The following is an 18057-nucleotide window of genomic DNA, read 5'->3' as shown; positions in this document are numbered from 1 at the left end:
CTTTCAGTCAAAGATTAGGATCCAAGCCTGATGATTTCAGAAAATGTCAACAACAGCCATACTCAAGCCTGGGTCTGGAATGAATCCCGAAATTGACCTTGACGGAAAGAAGATCTTGTGCAAGGGTGGTGAGAGTGGACGAAACAACATATTTCACCCGATATATCACTGACTGTGTCATCTGGAGTGTCGGAGCACACACAAAACAAAATGACCACCAACTAAAACAGTGTGCTGCAGTCGCAGTGTATTGCGTCAACTCTTCTGCCATTGCCCGAGTTGGTTTTACTTTCGGATTTTAAGTTACTTGTTGTTGATGCCTACAGTTGCACTAATTATGTTATACCGGTAATTTCGACATAAGGGCTAATGCTATCTGGGATTAAAGTTAAAAATAAAAACTTTTTTTTAAAATACATGTAGTATTTATGACAAAACACACAATTAGATGACTTACACAAGCTGCAGACGAAAATCAAGGGCAGTTACTTCAAAACAGGATGGTGATTGTTATCTCCCATTCCTTACTGACTATGGAATAATGGCATCGTCATACTTTGTTTTCATTTATTTTGTTATTTTGAACTACAAAGACGAAATTTGGAAATACAGATAGCTCACTCCACCGTGGTTATTCAACCATGACAGTGTTCTGGGGACTGATGTTACACTTCTAGTTATTGTGAAACCTGCCCTACGAAAACACACCAATGAGAATAATTCACCAGGACTCAGTGATATTTTACCATGAAAAATTGCACAGTATCCATTAAATGAGATTCCACGATGAAACTTCATAATCACTTATACCCTTCTATGACAGTACACACACGACGGACGCAACAGCCGAGTGATTAATGCGTTTGACTTTCAATATGAGGGTCCGTCTCAGTCTCGGGTTCGAATCCCGCGGGTCACGGCACCCGGTGGGTAAAGGGTGGAGATTTTTCCGATCTCCCAGGTCAACGGATGTGCACAACTGCCAGAGCCAGAATCCTCTTCGTGTGTATTCGTATGCAGAAGATCAAATACGCACACTGGCGTTAAACTGGGATCTTTGTCCGGTGGGTTGTGGAAATACTTAAAACTGAATATGTCTGCATACTGATAGTCAGGGATAGGAACTGTCATACACGTTAAAGTTCATACTCGTGTATGCGAATGAATGTGCAAGTCGCAGCCCACGAAGAAGAACACACACACACACACACACACACACACACACATGATGAGTAGAAGTTGTTCAAATATTATTCCCTTGAGGGACTTGGCAAAGCCTGTTATTATTTGTGCACACATATGAAAAGAAGGGGCGTGTAAAACCTTATAGGCTGCAGCTGTGACATTGTCGCCACTGAACCTGCTCCGCAAGTTATACCAATGCACATGGCAGCTGGCTCCTATACCGCGTCGTAATTGATAGATCATATTGCAGCTCTCGGCCATTTTTGTGTGCTGTGGTGTGACACAGTGATCTGTTTATTAACAGAAAAGTCCGTGAGTGATCTGTATCTCAGTGGAGAAACAACTTATGTTCGAAACAGTTAAAAGTTTAATTTCGAGTGCCATTTGCTCTCTGCTGTAATTTCACCAGTTGACTCGGCTGATTGGGTTTGTTGTTTTGTTTAGTTTATATTTTTAACGCAAATTGAGAAGATAGGGGCTGGGAAAGCACTGATGACACGAGGCATGGGTAGACGTCAAACGAAAGAATGGACAGCAGATCGAGGTGATGATACCAGTTAGTCGGGGAGTTGGAGCGTAGTGTTTTTGCAGAAAGAATTTGACGGTGTGTGTGTGTGTGTGTGTGTGTGTGTGTGTGAATGTAAAGTCGAAACTCAGCCTGTATGTGTAATTTGATGTGGGTTCCACCCCAGAAGCCGTTGCCCTTGAAAAAATTCGTTCACAATTTGAGTGAGTTGTCAGTTTGAGGTCGACAATCTCGGTCTCTGGTTCAGGAAACAGGTATATATGTACGCGTTTGTTCGTTTTCATTTGAATATTTTATCCAGGGTGGAAACGAATCGCTTCCTCGTCCAGTTGGGCGTTTTGTGCTGCAATCACTGTGCAAAGCTGTCAGTGTCAGCAATCCGCCAACAGCTTGGGTGAGTACAGAACTTTCCTTTTCTTTGAAGCGCTTACATTCTCGTCTGCTATTTTTAGGGCAGGTATGCCTAACGGCGTGTATCAGTTTGTGAACGGTTCGTGTAGCCCCACTTTGAAGAGTTCTCACCACACGTATTTCACAAATGAGCGTCTGCTTCGACCTCTTTCAAACACCTTAATGAATATGTGTTTCCAAGAACCAGTCAAACATAAGCTATTCCTGGCTATTTCCGCGCTCTTTCTTCTCTTCGCCGTCCGTGCACCACTGCCGACACTCATTCTGGCAGCCTCACCATAGAACTTTGTGTGGTGAAGTTTAAAATGTCCAACGCAGAGCCACAAAACTCCTGTCCTTTCTCAAAGACAAACCATACCCAGCTAACTGCCCTCCGCTTCCCCAGTCTCGAGCATCGACGCGCCTGTGGTGACATTACAGTTTCAGTTTCAGTTTCAGTAGCTCAAGGAGGCGTCACTGCGTTCGGACAAATCCATATACGCTACACCACATCTGCCAAGCAGATGCCTGACCAGCAGCGTAACCCAACGGGCTTAGTCAGGCCTTGAGAAAACATTACAGACCTATACAAGTAGGCCTCCTTCGGTCATGGCTGACCATGGATAGAGTATATTCGACCTAATGTCTAATTGGGCTGTCTGCTTGGGCCAAGCAGCGTCGCCTGTGACTGTAGAGACCGATGCGAGAGAGACAATCTCTGTCGCAGCGATCACATGCGTAAGCTGATGCTGGTCTGTCGGCTGCCGTCCCTTTTCTGCGAGCTCGCTTTTCTGCTGCAGCAGCTGACAGTTTGTCCTCACCAATCCGAAGCTGATTCTTGAGAGTGCTTCTCCATCTGTTGCGGTCATCTGCAAGGTTCTCCCAGGACTCAGTGTTGATCTCAAGCGCCTTCATGTCACGTTTGCAAACGTCTTTGTATCTCAGCTGTGGGCGGCCGATGCTTCTCTGCCCCGTGGCGAACTCTCCATAAAGGATGTCTTTTGAGATGCGACCATCTTCCATGCGGCGAACGTGGCCCAGCCAGCGCAGCCGACGCTGTCTCAGCATGGTATACATGGTCGGGAGGCCAGCGCGAGTCAGGACTTCGGTGTACAAGTACATCCACGGTATCTACAAAGTGCAAAATCCAGAATTTCAACTAGAGAGAGAGAGAGAGAGAGAGAGAGAGAGAGAGAGAGAGAGAGAGAGAGAGAGAAATAAAACGTGTGTATACATGATTATACAAATTATCCGCGTGTCGGTATTTACAGATCATACGAACCAATTAAAAAAGCAACAACAAAAGAACAGACCTGTACTTGCATGGATGGCGTGGTCATTTGTCTCTGACAGATCTATGTGTGTTTACTTGAAATGTGAATATAAGTAATGAATACATATTGTACAGAAATGGCAAATGAAGACAGACTGAAGCAGATTGCCTGCGATGCCATCGACGCCAAGATGACGGCCTTGAAGGCTCTCAGTCAGGACATCTGGAACCACCCAGAACTGTGTTTTGAAGAGAAACACGCCCACCAAGTGCTGACCCAGTTTCTGGAAGAAAACGGCTTCAGTGTGGAGAGAAAGTTTCACCTGGATACTGCTTTCCGTGCTGGGCCCAACAACGTGAAGAGCCAAGGTGACGGCCCCAACATTGCTGTGCTGTGTGAGTATGATGCACTGCCGGGCATTGGCCATGCCTGTGGCCACAACCTGATCGCTACGCTGGGGATAGCCGCCTCGCTGGGCATCCAGGCTGCTCTTCAGGCTCCGGAGTTTACTGGGAGTGGGAAGGTATGGAGTGTGTGTGTGTGTGTGTGTGTGTGTGTGTGTGTGTGTGTGTGTGTGTGTGTGTGTGTGTGTGTGATAGAGAGTGAATGAGTGAGAGAGAGAGAGAGAGAGAGAGAGAGTGTGTGTGTGTGTGAGCATAAGTGTGTGTACATGCGCCGGTACATTCGTGTGTAGTGGTAGTAGCAGTCTTCAGTTTAGTGTATTTCCACTTAAAGTGTTAGCGGGCGTAAAAAAAGAGGAGTGGGTGGGTCGGTGGGGGCGGAAGTGAGGGAAGAAGGGAAGAAGGGTGTGTGTGTGTGTGTGTGTGTGTGTGTGTGTGTGTGTGTGTAGGGGAGGAAATGGAGAGACTAAAGAAAAATGAAGCAAAATAAAAGGAAAAGCTAACATCAAACATTTTTAACAACCACAACATACACATTCATATGCAATAACGATAGTCAGTGTGTGCGTACGCGCGCGTGTGTGTTTCGTATGCGAGGGAAGTGGAGAGGCCGTTATTGAGTTAATATAAATGTTATCAGAAATTGACATTAGACTTGGAAGAGAAAAGGGGAAAAATACCTGACAGGAATGTACAGAGGTTAACACCACACGTTGTTATACAGAAGACTGTTGAAGTGGAACGCCGCTGCTGAGAAACATAATACAGGGTTTAACTCTCTCCATACGAACGGCAAAAGAGACGACATTAACAGCGTTTCACCCCAATTACCATCATCAAGATATTGCAAGCGGAAGGCTCTTATACTGAAGAGGTGAATGTTGACAAAGAATACCACAATTCAGACGACGGAAGCTAAAGGTTGGGTCATTCAGACACCCACTGGACATCCGAGGGGTCTGTGTAGATGAGAAGAGAGGACTGGCCGTACTGAGTGAGTTAATGCGTCACATGCACCGGAGTTGAATGTACTGTGGACGGGCGCAATAGCCGAGTAGTTAAAGTGTTGGACTTTCAATCTGAGGGTTCCGGGTTCGAATCACGGCGACGGCGCCTGGTGGGTAAATGGTGGAGATTTTTACGATCTTTTTACGATCTCCCACGTCAACATATGTGCAGACCTACAAGTGCCTGAACCTCCTTCGTGTGTATACGCAAGCAGAAGATCAAATACGCACGTTAAATATCCTGTAACCCATGTCAGCGTTCGGTGGGTTATGCTAACAAGAACATACCCAGCATACACCCCCATGAAAGCGGAGTATGGCTGCCTATATGGCGGGGTAAAAACGGTCATACAGGTAAAAGCCCTCTCGTGTACGTACGAGTGAACGTGGGAGTTGCAGCCCACGAACACAGAAGAAGAAGAAGAAGAATGTACGGTGAACGGGTGCGATGGCCGAATGGTTAGAGTGCTCGATTCTCGCCCGAGTTTCCTGGGTTGAGTTCGATCCCTGGACGGTTTCGGCGCATCTGGTGGTTTAAGGGTGGAGATTTTTCGCGGGCCGATCTCCAGTTGGGGTCAACATGATTATGTGTAGACTTGCTAGTGCCTATACAGATGCAGACCTGAGATCAAATGCGCAGATTATAGATCCTGTAATCCACGTCAGCGTTCGATCAGTTAAGAAAGCAAGACCCAGCATACCCAGCATGCAATTCCCGAAAACGGAGTATGGCTGTCTACATGACGGAGGTAAAACGCCCACTCATACACATGGGAGTGAATGTGGGAGATGCAGCCCGCGAACGCGAAAAAGGAAAAATTGTACTGTGGACTCGCACAGGAAGACTGATACTGCACAGTCAATGGAGATACACTTCACGTGCAGGTGCTTCTTTCGTAGTGCTTCACAAATTTCCTGACCAACATCTGTGTAAGGCATCTGTGACTCTGTAGCATACAAGATATTAAAAGAACTCCCATTATGTGGCCTTTCATGCTCTGCTCTCGTGGTGACTTCAGTCCCGATTACCCTCCACTTCCGCGCTTGGGGTGAGTCTTGTCAAGGTCTTGAGTGTCGACAGATTCATGGGGGACTGCCGTTGGATGGACGTGGTGGCGGTCTCCACTCTGGGGGAGACGCTCACTCAGTCTGGCTCCGCGACTAAGCCATTATTGTCGTCAGTACGGGGCTTGGTAGGTGGTGTCCTTAGTACGTTAAATCAGATCAGGCACTACCGAACACCACCGAAGTGACTCAGCAGCAGTGCAGGGTCTCCTAGGTGTGTAGCCTCCTGGCGACCTAACATCGATGGTTCCCTGTGGACTGCCGGCACTGGCACTGCGACAGATCAACCCGGGTGTGGCCGTGTATGAGGGGACTCGGAATGAGCGGCGTGGGAGTAATGCCACTGAAACGGTGCAGATAATGGGGCATAAAAAAAGGAAAAAAAAAAAAAAGAACTCCCAGTAATATCATTTATAGAAACTCTTGTCAGCCCTGAGTATGACGAACCTTATCCGGAGTGTCTGTAAATGAACCGTACTAAAAGTAGGCGGAGGAACATTTTGGGTGCTATGCCTGTATCTTTCTGCAGAGATCTTTCTGCCAGATGTAAATATCACAGACCTTATCCGGGTGTTTGGTAAATGATTCCGGGCGTCAGAAAGTAGGTGTACGAACCGAAACACACATCACGTGCGCGCATATGCACACACACACACACACGCACACATACTCACACTATATTCAGTTAAAAAAACAAAAAACACATGGCTGCAGCAGTGGAGGTGTAACATGATGCAACATTATATGATGTTTCTGACTGCAGCAGCAGACATTTGATAGGATGCTATATCACATGTTTCTGACAGCAGCAATAGAGATATAGTTTCAGTTTCAGTTTCAGTAGCTCAAGGAGGCGTCACTGCGTTCGGACAAATCCATATACGCTACACTACATCTGCCAAGCAGATGCCTGACCAGCAGCGTAACCTAATGCGCTTAGTCAGGCCTTGAGAAAAAGAAAAAAAGAAAAAAAGGTGAATAAATAATAGATAAGCGTACATAAGTAAATAAATAAATAAATAATAAGTATAATATATAAAAAAGGGGTAGTAGTAGTAGTAGTAGTAGTAGTAATAATAATAATAATAAATAAATAAATAGATAAATACATGAGACAACAATGATGATAAATAAGCAAATAAATGTAAAACATGAAGACACACATTCACACAATAGAGATATAACACGATGCTACTCTATACCATGTTTCTGACAGCAGCAGTAGAGATATAACACAAAGCTACTCCATACCATGTTTCTGACAGCAGCAGTAGAGATATAACACAAAGCTACTCCATACCATGTTTCTGACAGCAGCAGTAGAGATATAACACAAAGCTACCCCATACCATGTTTCTGACAGCAGCAGTAGAGATATAACACAAAGCTACTCCATTCCATGTTTCTGACAGCAGCAGTAGAGATATAACACAAAGCTACTCCATACCATGTTTCTGACAGCAGCAGTAGAGATATAACACAAAGCTACTCCATTCCATGTTTCTGACAGCAGCAGTAGAGATATAACACGATGCTATTCCATTCCATGTTTCTGACAGCAGCAGTAGAGATATAACACAAAGCTACTCCATACCATGTTTCTGACAGCAGCAGTAGAGATATAACACAATGCTACTCCATACCATGTTTCTGACAGCAGCAGTAGAGATATAACACAAAGCTACTCCATACCATGTTTCTGACAGCAGCAGTAGAGATATAACACAAAGCTACTCCATTCCATGTTTCTGACAGCAGCAGTAGAGATATAACACAGTTCTACTCCATACCATGTTTCTGACAGCTGACAGTGATGGGAACCCCGGCTGAAGAAGGAGGAGGGGGCAAGGTGGCCCTCATCAACAAAGGGGTGTTCTCTGGTGTGGACCTGGCCATGATGGCTCACCCCTCCCAGTTCAACCTCCAGAAACCTATTTATCTTGCATTTACGGAGTAGGTGTCATTCATGTCTGGACGTAGCCTGTGTTACGCTGCAATGACACTATGCGTACTGCGTCTTGACATAATTTGTACGCCTTGCAATGACATGGTATTATCATTGTGTGGACACATCTATATACCTTGCAGTGACATTGTGCAATGTGTGGATACAACTGTATACCTTGCAATGACACAACAATGACACACACACACACACACACACACACACACACACACACACACACACACACACACACAGAGAGAGAGAGAGAGAGAGAGAGAGAGAGAGAGAGAGAGAGAGAGAACAAAAACAAATAATTGAGGTATCAATTTTCAAGGCGTGAAAACACGAGAAGAAGGTATAATCCAGTGTGTGTGTGTGTGTGTGTGTGTGTGTGTGTGTGTGTGTGTGTGTGTGTATGTGTGTGTGTGTGTGTGTTTGCGCGGGCTCACGTGCGCGTTTTTGATATCTTCCCCACACTGTGTGCCTGGCAGAGTGACAATCCGGTATCACGGCAAGACAGCCCATGCCTCTATTTTTCCCTGGAAAGGGATCAACGCCCTGGACGCAGCCGTCATGTGTTACACCAACATTTCACACTTCAGACAGCAGATGCACCCAGCCTGGAGAATACATGGTAAAGTCCTACATTATGTTCTGTTCTCTTTTCTTTTCAGCCAGAATTTGATGTCATGTATTGTGCCTGTTCTACGGGTTGAAATATGCACAGATACCCAGCAAAGCTTCCAGTGCCTTTGGCGGAATTATTTTATTTTATTTTTTAATTTATTATTTTTTGTATAAAGAATCTAATCACATGCACGTCCCAGCAAATCTTAGTGGTTCAGTCAATGTCGGGGATCGAGCGGGTGGGGAAAAGTGTCTGATACATGACGCTAAAAACTTTGTATCAAACACACCAAACACCTGTCAGCTTAATTCAGCAATGTTGTGGTTGTTGTGCAAAATACACAACCGGAGGTTGCGCTTGTGCTTCTGATATTTCGTTCAGCAACAATGAAACATCATCCTTCACGGGTCTTTCGTTTCAGTGTACAAAGCTGCAGGAAAACAGTGATCGATTCAGACGTTCATCAAACAGAAGGCGGAATGTCTTTAAGAAGCGTATTTTACACGAAAATAAACCTCAGTGCTATCACTCTTTTATTCTGAGAGAATACAATAAGGATTGATATTTTACTGTTACGAACTACACCATATCGTCGATAATGCCGTTTATCTTTCACGTTGTATCATTTCAAATGCCATTTGAGCATTCCACAAGGCATTCCTGGAGCGAATTACGATTAACATTTGCAATTATTTACGTTAATCAAAGCCTCTCAAAGATTAGGACTGAATAAAGAGGTTTCTTCAATGCTTAAAGGATTGAATATAGGAGTACCATAAGGCATTCATCCTCAAGGACTTGGTTCATTGCAGGAGTCATAACGAAGGGGGGTTTGAAGCCCAACATCATCCCTGACCTCACGGAACTCCACTACTATATCCGCACACCCACAGACCCAGAAATGCTCGTGCTCAAAGACAAGGTGCTCGGCTGTGTGGAAGCTGCTGCAAAGGCCAGTGGTTGTGAGGTAGGTGACTGTGACTGGAACCCTGTGTGTGTGTGTGTGTGTGTGTGTGTGTGTGTGTGTGTGTGTGTGTGTGTGTGTGTGTGAGTGTGTGACAAACCAGTTTATACTAGTGACTGCATAGCATGTTTTTAGGGAGCTTTGAAAATGATTTTTTTTCTTCTTTTCTTACTCCTCTTCCCCACAAATTAAACAGTCTTGACAACTGTGCGAGTTAAAAAAAAAATCACTATCAAATCAATTAAACATAAAAAAACACATATCGAAATGCAAAATTATAAATCAAATTGATTAATAAAACCCGTACACAATACTGACCCACACATACACACAAACACACACAGCCGCCACTGACTGGCCGCAAGAGGGATGGGAAAAGATCTCTGATGCCAAGAACGTGGCGTCTAGTGTGTTGCTCGGTCTATTGTATTTGGAAAGGCCCACAGAGACTCTGTTCCGTTTTGAAGAAATTTGCGCAATGTTGGTTTGGAAATGATGCCGATATTTGTTTGATTTGCAAAGCATCGTGCTCTACCTTTCATGTTAGATTTGCGGCCGCTCCCTCTCTCTGCTTCTATTTCTTTGAGGCGATCGATGGTGTGATGGCCTTGTACCTGTTCTTTTTGGTATTCTTTGACTTTTCTGAGGATTTCCGATTTTCCTAGATGTAGGCTGCTCGTTGGTGTTGCGTTACCAGCAAGTCTGTCAGCTCGCTCATTTCCCTTAACACCTGCATGTCCCGGGCAGTATGACCATGTGAGTTTTTTAATCTGAAAGTTGCGCATTGCGTTATGCCACTCTGGGCTTCCCATTCCGTTTTCAATTTTCTGTATGAGGTTCATTGAGTCGGTTAGAATCATGGCATGTTGGTTTCCGGGCGTATGGAAGGACGATAGCCACTGGAGGGCATGTGTCACAGCTTCAACTTCCATCGTTAGGCTGGAGGTTGTGACTTTGTAGGCAGCATTCTCTTCCCAAATTGTTTTTCCATTTTGTTTCGCAGTGAATCCCCAGCCAGACTGGTCTGTGCTTTTGAGTGCGTTTGTGAATGCGCGAGAGTGAAATTGTACACAAGTGTCAGGAGAGATATGTGTACGTGTGTGTGTGTGTGTGTGTGTGTGAGGGGAGGTGGGAGTGCGGGGGGAGGTGGGGTAGAGGATGAGGTATGTGAGTGTATGCATGCCTACACTGTGGGAGCAACAGGATATTGGAACGTGTATATATATATATATATATATATATATATATATATATATATATCTTTGTATGTACGTGTGTGGGGTTGGGGGTGGGAGATATGGGCGTATGTGTGTGTGCTTGTACAAGTAAGTGTTCATCTCTGTGAGTGTGTGTTTGTGTGTGTGTGTGTGTGCCGTGGAAGCTGCGATACGTAGACTAGAAATGAGTGTGTGGAGGAGGGGGTAGAGGAGGTGCAAGGTAATGTGTGTGTGTGTGTGTGTGTGTGTGTGTGTGTGTGTGTGTGTGTGTTGGAGCTCATGTACGTTTATATGTATTTGACTGTGCTTTCATATGTGCTTGTACAAGTAAGTGTTCATCTCTGTGAGTGTGTGTTTGTGTGTGTGTGTGTGTGTGTGCCGTGGAAGCTGCGATACTTAGACTAGAAATGAGTGTGTGGAGGAGGGGGGTAGAGGAGGTGCACGGTAATGCGTGTGTGTGTGTGTGTGTGTGTGTGTTGGAGCTCATGTACGTTTATATGTATTTGACTGTGCTTTCATATATGTGAAACTGCATGTCTGGTGCATTTCTGTTATGCATGTGTGGGTGTATGTGTGAATGTGTGTCTTCATATTTTACATTCATTTGCTTATTTATCACCATTGTTGTCTTATTTATTTATTTATTTATGTTTTATTATTATCATTTTATTAGTATTACTAATATTATTACTACTACCTTTTTCTATATTATAATTATTATTTATTTATTTATTTATTTATTTATGCAAGCTTATATATTATTTATTCCCCCGTTTGTTTGTTTTTTTGTTTTGTTTTTTTTTGTTTTTTTTTGTGTGTGTGTTCTCAAGGCCTGACTAAGCGCGTTGGGTTACGCTGCTGGTCAGGCATCTGCCTGGCAGATGTGGTGTAGCGTATATGGTTTTGTCCGAACGCAGTGACGCCCCCTTGAGCTACTGAAACTGAAACTGAAAACATACACAATACTGGATCCACAGTACAGGGAACCATGTGGTCCACACGCAACACTACTTCAGTGAACCACGTGAGCCACACACGATACTGGTTCCACTGTACAAACTGTACCCAGAGATTTTCAGATTGCCCAGCTTAGAGCACAGATGACAGAGGGGAAACCTGATCGAGGTGGATTAATACCTCAATGGGCATCACAACACTTAGAGACCACAGTTTCGGCTATCTGACACGCTAAACCCTCGAGGCAACTCCATGAAACTGTCAAAGAATAGGTTCCACCTCAACGTCAGGGGCAACTTCTTCTCTCAGAGGGTGGTCTCAGCATGGAATAAACTTCCAGTCACAACTTCATAAGTCGCCGCCTTTAAACGATGCCTTGACAGCCGGTGGAAGGACCTGCCAACTATGTACGACCCCCAGTGCATTCAACAGACCTGAGGGAACTGCTCGCCACACATGCAAAATAAATGGATTGCTTGGGACGTGAACAGGCCTGTAACAAGACCTCAACCACGTGCAAGTCAAGTACAGTGACCCATGTGATCCACACACACAACTACTTTCACAGTTAAGTGAACCACGTGAGCCGCACACAACACTGTCCACAGTAGAGTGGACAACGTGATCCACGCACAACACTGGTTCCACAGTAGAGTGAACAACGTGATTGGCAAATAGGATCGTATGAAGGTCGCACCAATGTAATCACACAAGGTCACAAGAACTTGGAGAAGGTCGCACCAATGTGATCACACAAGGTCACAAGAACTTGAAGGTCGCACCAATGTGATCACACAAGGTCACAAGAACTTGAAGGTCGCACCAGTGTGATCACACAAGGTCACAAGAACTTGAAGAAAGTCGCACCAATGTAATCACACAAGGTCACAAGAACTTGAAGAAGGTCGCACCAATGTGATCACACAAGGTTACAAGAACTTGGAGAAGTCGTACCAATGTGATCACACAAGGTCACAAGAACTTGGAGAAGGTCTAACCAATGTGATCACACAAGGTCACAAGAACTTGAAGGTCGCACCAGTGTGATCACACAAGGTCACAAGAACTTGAAGGTCGCACCATGGTGATCACACAAGGTCACAAGAACTTGAAGGTTGCACCAGTGTGATCACACAAGGTCACAAGAACTTGAAGAAAGTCGCACCAATGTAATCACACAAGACCCCAAGAAGGCCGGCCGTTCAGCAAAAATGGCAAAACAAAAAATGCGACGTAATATTTTTGGGATGACGTTATTACATTGCATCATGATTATATCTACGCCATACACAGGGAAGGTAAGCAAAAACACTCAAACGACAGTGCTGGCAACCATTTTTACCTATCTTTGCACACACTCAACTCACAAATACAAACACCCTTTTGTGTAGATAACAAAAACAGAACTGATAAACTATTCGTCCCCTCAATGTGCTCAGGCCAAAACCGTGCCTGCTACCATCACGGAGGGCATGTCACACACACACACACACACACACACACACACCAACTGTACAACTGCATGCAACGCGTTTGTTATAGTGTGTATTTAGTTTTTATTTCTCTTACATTGTATCATTATAACTTAACACACTAGTTTCACTCATACTGGAATTTTAAACATTTTCCCTTTTTTTCTCCCCAGTTTCCTTGATTTATTTTCTTCCCCCAGTGTTTTGATTCATTCTCTTTGAACTTTCCTCGTGGGACATTGTTTTACAGTTTGACATCGAGTTTGGCATATCCTACTCTTCACTGATGACTAACGATGTGATGGCAACGCTGTATACGGAGAATGCTCAGAGGGTAGGCATACAGCAAGAGACAGACCTGGACAAGGTGCTTAAGGCGGGTGGATCCACCGACATGGGCAACGTGTCTCACGTGGTACCTGGTCTTCATCCGGAGTTTTGCATTGGAACCCAAGTCAGTGCCCACACCCCGCCTTTTGCAACACAAGCCAGTAAGTGGCTGAGGAACAGATGGGCAGTGAGAGGGTTTTGGTGTCTGGTAGCATGCAGCACTTTCCACCACAGTGTCTTTAAAAAAAAGAAAAAAAGAAAAGAAAAGTGTGTGTGTGTGTGTGTGTGTGTGTGTGTGTGTGTGTGATTTTGTTGTGTAGTATCTGAATAAGATCTTTTTAAAAAAAAATCATGTTCAGAATATAAGTCATTTGTATTCCGACCAAGTGATCACAGTTTTTAATGTGTAGGAAGCAGTCAGTTGTTTTTGCCAAACAGAAGGACTCCTTTTTGTTATTCTTGTTGTTGTTGGTTTGTTTTTAGCAGTGTCATTATTATGAACTTGACAGTTTGTCATAAGAAGCAGGGCATTAAGAGACTAAGAGAAACGTATCCAGAACTGAACCCTGAAGAACTCTATATTCTCAGCAGCTCAGTTATGCAGCATTTATTATTTCCTGAAAATAATTCTGACTGAAATCCGTAAAAAAAAAAAAAAAAAAAAAAAAAAGAAGCCCAAACAAAACAAAAAAACAAAAAACTTCAGCCAATAAGCGTGAGGTCTGTGTCTTGTTTTACACGTGATTTTTTTTTCTTCCAAAGTTGGAAAGAAGTGAATAGGGTTGGTGTCAAAGGGCAGGCTTAACTGATAAGTCAAGAAGAGCAATGCAATAGTATCTGTTCGATTCGTGTGCAGACAATTTGTAGTCATTAGATATTTTGACAACAGCAGTTAAGCATGACAGATCTGAAAGGGTATAAAATCAAGACAACTTATAAGAGGATTGTCATAGAGTTGAACAGTAACCTTGTACAGCCATTCACATTTCATGGATACAGCTTTGGAAGTCGGTGTTGCTCAACATTCCAGATCGTCAACACTGCGTTATCTGTATCTCTTGGGTCAGGTCAACGCCAGGATGTATTACCACAGAATGCGTTGATTACAGAGTTGTCATGCATTCTCAAAACTAATCAGAAGTTCCATAGCAGCATTCTCATAATTATCCACCAAGTGGAGTGATGGCCTAGAGGTAACGCGTCCGCCTAGGAAGTGAGAGAATCTGAGCGCGCTGGTTCGAATCACGGCTCAGCCGCCGATATTTTCTCCCCCTCCACTAGACCTTGAGTGGTGGTCTTGACGCTAGTCATTCGGATGAGACGATAAACCGTGGTCCCGTGTACAGCATGGACTTAGCGCACGTAAAAGAACCCACGGCAACAACAGGGCTGTTCCTGGCAAAATTTTGTAGAAAAATCCACTTCAGTAGAAAAAACAAATAAAACTGCACGCAGAGGAAAAAAAAAGAAAAAGAAAAAATAAGGGTGGCGCTGAAGTGTAGCGACGCGCTCTCCCTGAGGAGAGCAGCCCGAATTTCTTACAGAGAAATCTGTTGTGATAAAAAGAAATACAAATACAACAAAATACAATCTTTATTCAAAGTAAACAAATTGTATCTTAGAATCTGTGACCTTTTCATACCCTGCTCTCAAGGGACCTTACTTTTGCGTTTCGCTCCACTTCCATTCAAGTTGTGGGTTTGTCACTGTCTTCAGTGTCAGGAGATTCATGGGAAATGTCACTGCACTTTTGCAGGAACAATCGTGGTCTCAGTCCTCTCCAGAAAGAGTGGGATGTTCTCTCAGTCTGGCTCTGCTACTGCGCGATTATTGTCATCAATAGGGAGACTAGGAAGGTTGTGCACTGTGCATGTTGTATCCAAAAAGGCACCCCTGAACACCACCTGAGTGACTCAGACTTTGCAGCACTGCAGGGTGTCCTCTTGTTCGAAGCTTATCATGGTTTCATGGCATTGATAGTTTCCTCTGTATTTCTGGCACCCAGATTGAAATGACCTTGGTCTGATGATAGTTGACTGCTTTCGAACTTGGTTTTAAGACAAGTGTACTTGAAACGGATACAACTTGAAATAACCCTTTAAGGGTTGTAACACCATGCCAGGCATTGACTGCAGAGCATTGTGTTGCGGCTTCCCCAGAAAAGGTGTTCTGCTAACAAAAAGCTTTGAAAAATACAGGAGCATTCTTGCGGACATGTGTTGGTAAAATATAGAAACTTTGCACAGGTTGTATTCTGTCGACATTGCCAGTCTAGTTTCGTTTCTTCAATGCGCTGACTGTCTGTGACGTCACAGCGTTGGTTCACCATGGTGAGCCGTTCGATTGAGATTCCATGGCTGCAGACGGAATCAGGCTGAGTGTACCTTTGTGTGTGTGTGTGTGTGTGTGTGTGTGTGTGTGTGTGGTGTGTGTGTGTGTGTGTGTGTGTGTGTGTGTGCTAAGTATGACTGAATCAGCATTAGAGAATGCGATTTCATTATCTTGAATAACGTTTGATTTTGCATTTCAAAGCGATTTTGCACGACTGTAAAGTTAGAAACAGTGTTTTAAAAAAAAAAAAAAAAAAAAAAAAAAAAAAAAAATTCTACCTACAACTTTTTTTCTCTCCAGAAACGGAAGAAGCAGAGAATTATTCCCTGGCAGTGGCCAAAGCATTGGCGATGACTGCCATTGATTTCTTCCTCAAACCCAGCCTGGTGCAGCAAGCCAAAGACATGTTTCGCAAAGAACTGGAGGCAGAGAAAACGGCTGACTGAACAATCTTTTCAGTATATGTGTCCTGTCTGACCAGTATACCATCAGCATAATGGTAACTGTGTGCATTTTCGACGATTACCTTGTTGATATAGACAAGATATATTATAAATCACATTAATGATAATTAGAATATGACACAGAACAAGTATAACAGTAGAATAACTGCATCAGAACAATGTTGATGTAATGTTGGATGGTCATGTTGTGTATGGATGTCACCTTTTTAAGATGTTGATATGGTCAAGATGACTATGCCAGGCTGAGTTGTGATTAAAAAAAAAAAAAAACCCCAGTATATTGATGATTTTTTTTTTACATGAGAAACACCATAACAATATCCAGAATAATTTGATAGTCGGACATCCATGTATGGCATTTCCCAGTGGAGGGCATCAGTTGATGGCATCAGCGGCTCTCTCAGTGACATACCCAAACACCAGGCAAAGTTTCTCAGCTTGCTAGGGTGTGTCATGCATTCTGGTTCTGACTGAACAGTCACAATGCTGCTATCATTACCAGACATCGACACACAGGCCGTTGGTCACAGTTTCATTCTTTTCAAACAGTGAATCAGAAACCATGTTTAAACGGAAGTGACGAGATTGCAAATGTCTGCATTGGAATACCAAGTCAAAAACATGTCAAACAAACTGAACCCAGAGACCTTGGGCTATCTTTTGAAAGTCAAAGTTTCTGTAGCCATGAAAACGAAAGTTTCTGTATCCGGTCTGTAGCCATGAAAGCAAATATTATGTCATTGAATTGTTTGTGCCCTAAAGAAATGAAAAGTTAATATCAAGTGACTATATTTTCTTGTCTTTATTGCTCCAATTTTAGTATTCAAAACAAGTATGTAGAGTTTTTTAAGCTAGCATGATACAATGAATATAATTACAATGGCCAGAAAACTTATGTTCGTATCAAATCTAAGAATTTTGAAATTTGATAAAACTACTTTTTTCATGAAAGAGGAAGTCGAAGCAGACTTAATGAATATCCACCCAACTTTCATAGACAATTACTTCCATATTCACTGAGATTCTGCTAGCATTTCCCTTGCCTTTGCAACGTTATTTTTGTTTGAGAAATTTCCAGAAGCCTGTTATGTTCCAAAATGTGTTTACTTTTGCATTTTATTGTTGTGAGACACTGCATTTTTTTCAAAATTGTTTATGACAGCTGGGAAACGAGAAAAAATAACATTTCTCCATTTATGGGTACATTTTAAAGTTCACAAATCCAAGAAAGTTTCAAGCCTGTTGTATGTTGTTTAATGTCCGATGGATCCAGTACTCCTTCCTCTACACTCTTCGTCATTGTTTTGTATGCATTCTTGTTTTCCATTTTCAAATGAACTTGAGAAACATGACTGCAAAAGATTTACGGAATTGGCTGATGGGTCCTCTTTGATAAGATGAAAGATTTGTAAACAGCTATTCTTAATGGAATTCTGTGTATCCACGTTTTTCACTCTGAAAACTTAACTTCTCATTGCAATTAATATATTGACAATTGTTTTGGTCCATAACCAATAAACCTAAGTAACAATTAAAGGGTTCCTATTTTCAAATGAGATAAATGGCTGCCTACATGACGGGGTAAATAAACGAAAAGGTCACACACGTAAAATGTGACATATCTGTCTGAGTGTGTATGTATGCGTGCCTGAAATCTGATTGAATGACACAGGAAACGAAAGATGAACGCCCAGTGGCAGCCGTCAGTCAGCTCTACCCAGTTAGGCAGCCTGTTGTGCAAATGAACCCGTGTTTGTAAAGCACTATATAGATATGCATATCAATCCATATCAAGTATACATATCAAATATTTAACACGGTTTATTTGTTTTTGTGCGTGTGTTTTACCCCCCCCCCTCTCCCCAGGTCAAACATGTGTTAATGTATGTGTTTTTCCTCAG

The 18057-nt window shown here is 43.2% G+C and overlaps 1 protein-coding gene across 4 annotated transcripts; it reads left to right on the top strand.

Annotated features, from left to right (window-relative positions):
* The first annotated feature begins 1305 nt into the window (after positions 1-1305).
* On the top strand, positions 1306-17820 carry LOC143282708 (xaa-Arg dipeptidase-like). Of its 4 annotated transcripts, none has more exons than XM_076588416.1 (8): positions 1308-1497; positions 2013-2105; positions 3510-3898; positions 7653-7801; positions 8285-8427; positions 9234-9388; positions 13282-13522; positions 15993-17819. In XM_076588416.1, the coding sequence occupies exons 3-8, from the start codon at positions 3512-3514 to the stop codon at positions 16136-16138; spliced, it is 1221 nt and encodes a 406-aa protein (XP_076444531.1). In that variant the 5' UTR covers positions 1308-1497; positions 2013-2105; positions 3510-3511; the 3' UTR covers positions 16139-17819. The 4 variants fall into 4 exon arrangements, with proteins under 4 accessions (XP_076444533.1, XP_076444531.1, XP_076444530.1 ...); XM_076588415.1 differs by having other exon boundaries at positions 1308-1611; positions 15993-17818; XM_076588414.1 differs by lacking the exon at positions 1308-1497 and adding an exon at positions 1675-1729 and having other exon boundaries at positions 15993-17820.
* The last annotated feature ends 237 nt before the right edge of the window (positions 17821-18057 follow it).

This window comes from Babylonia areolata, chromosome 6 (genome assembly GCF_041734735.1).
Source record: "Babylonia areolata isolate BAREFJ2019XMU chromosome 6, ASM4173473v1, whole genome shotgun sequence".
In the NCBI taxonomy this organism is placed as follows: domain Eukaryota; kingdom Metazoa; phylum Mollusca; class Gastropoda; order Neogastropoda; family Buccinidae; genus Babylonia; species Babylonia areolata.
The sequence above is the reverse complement of the archived record's forward strand: the minus strand, read 5'-3'. Positions and strand labels throughout refer to the sequence as shown.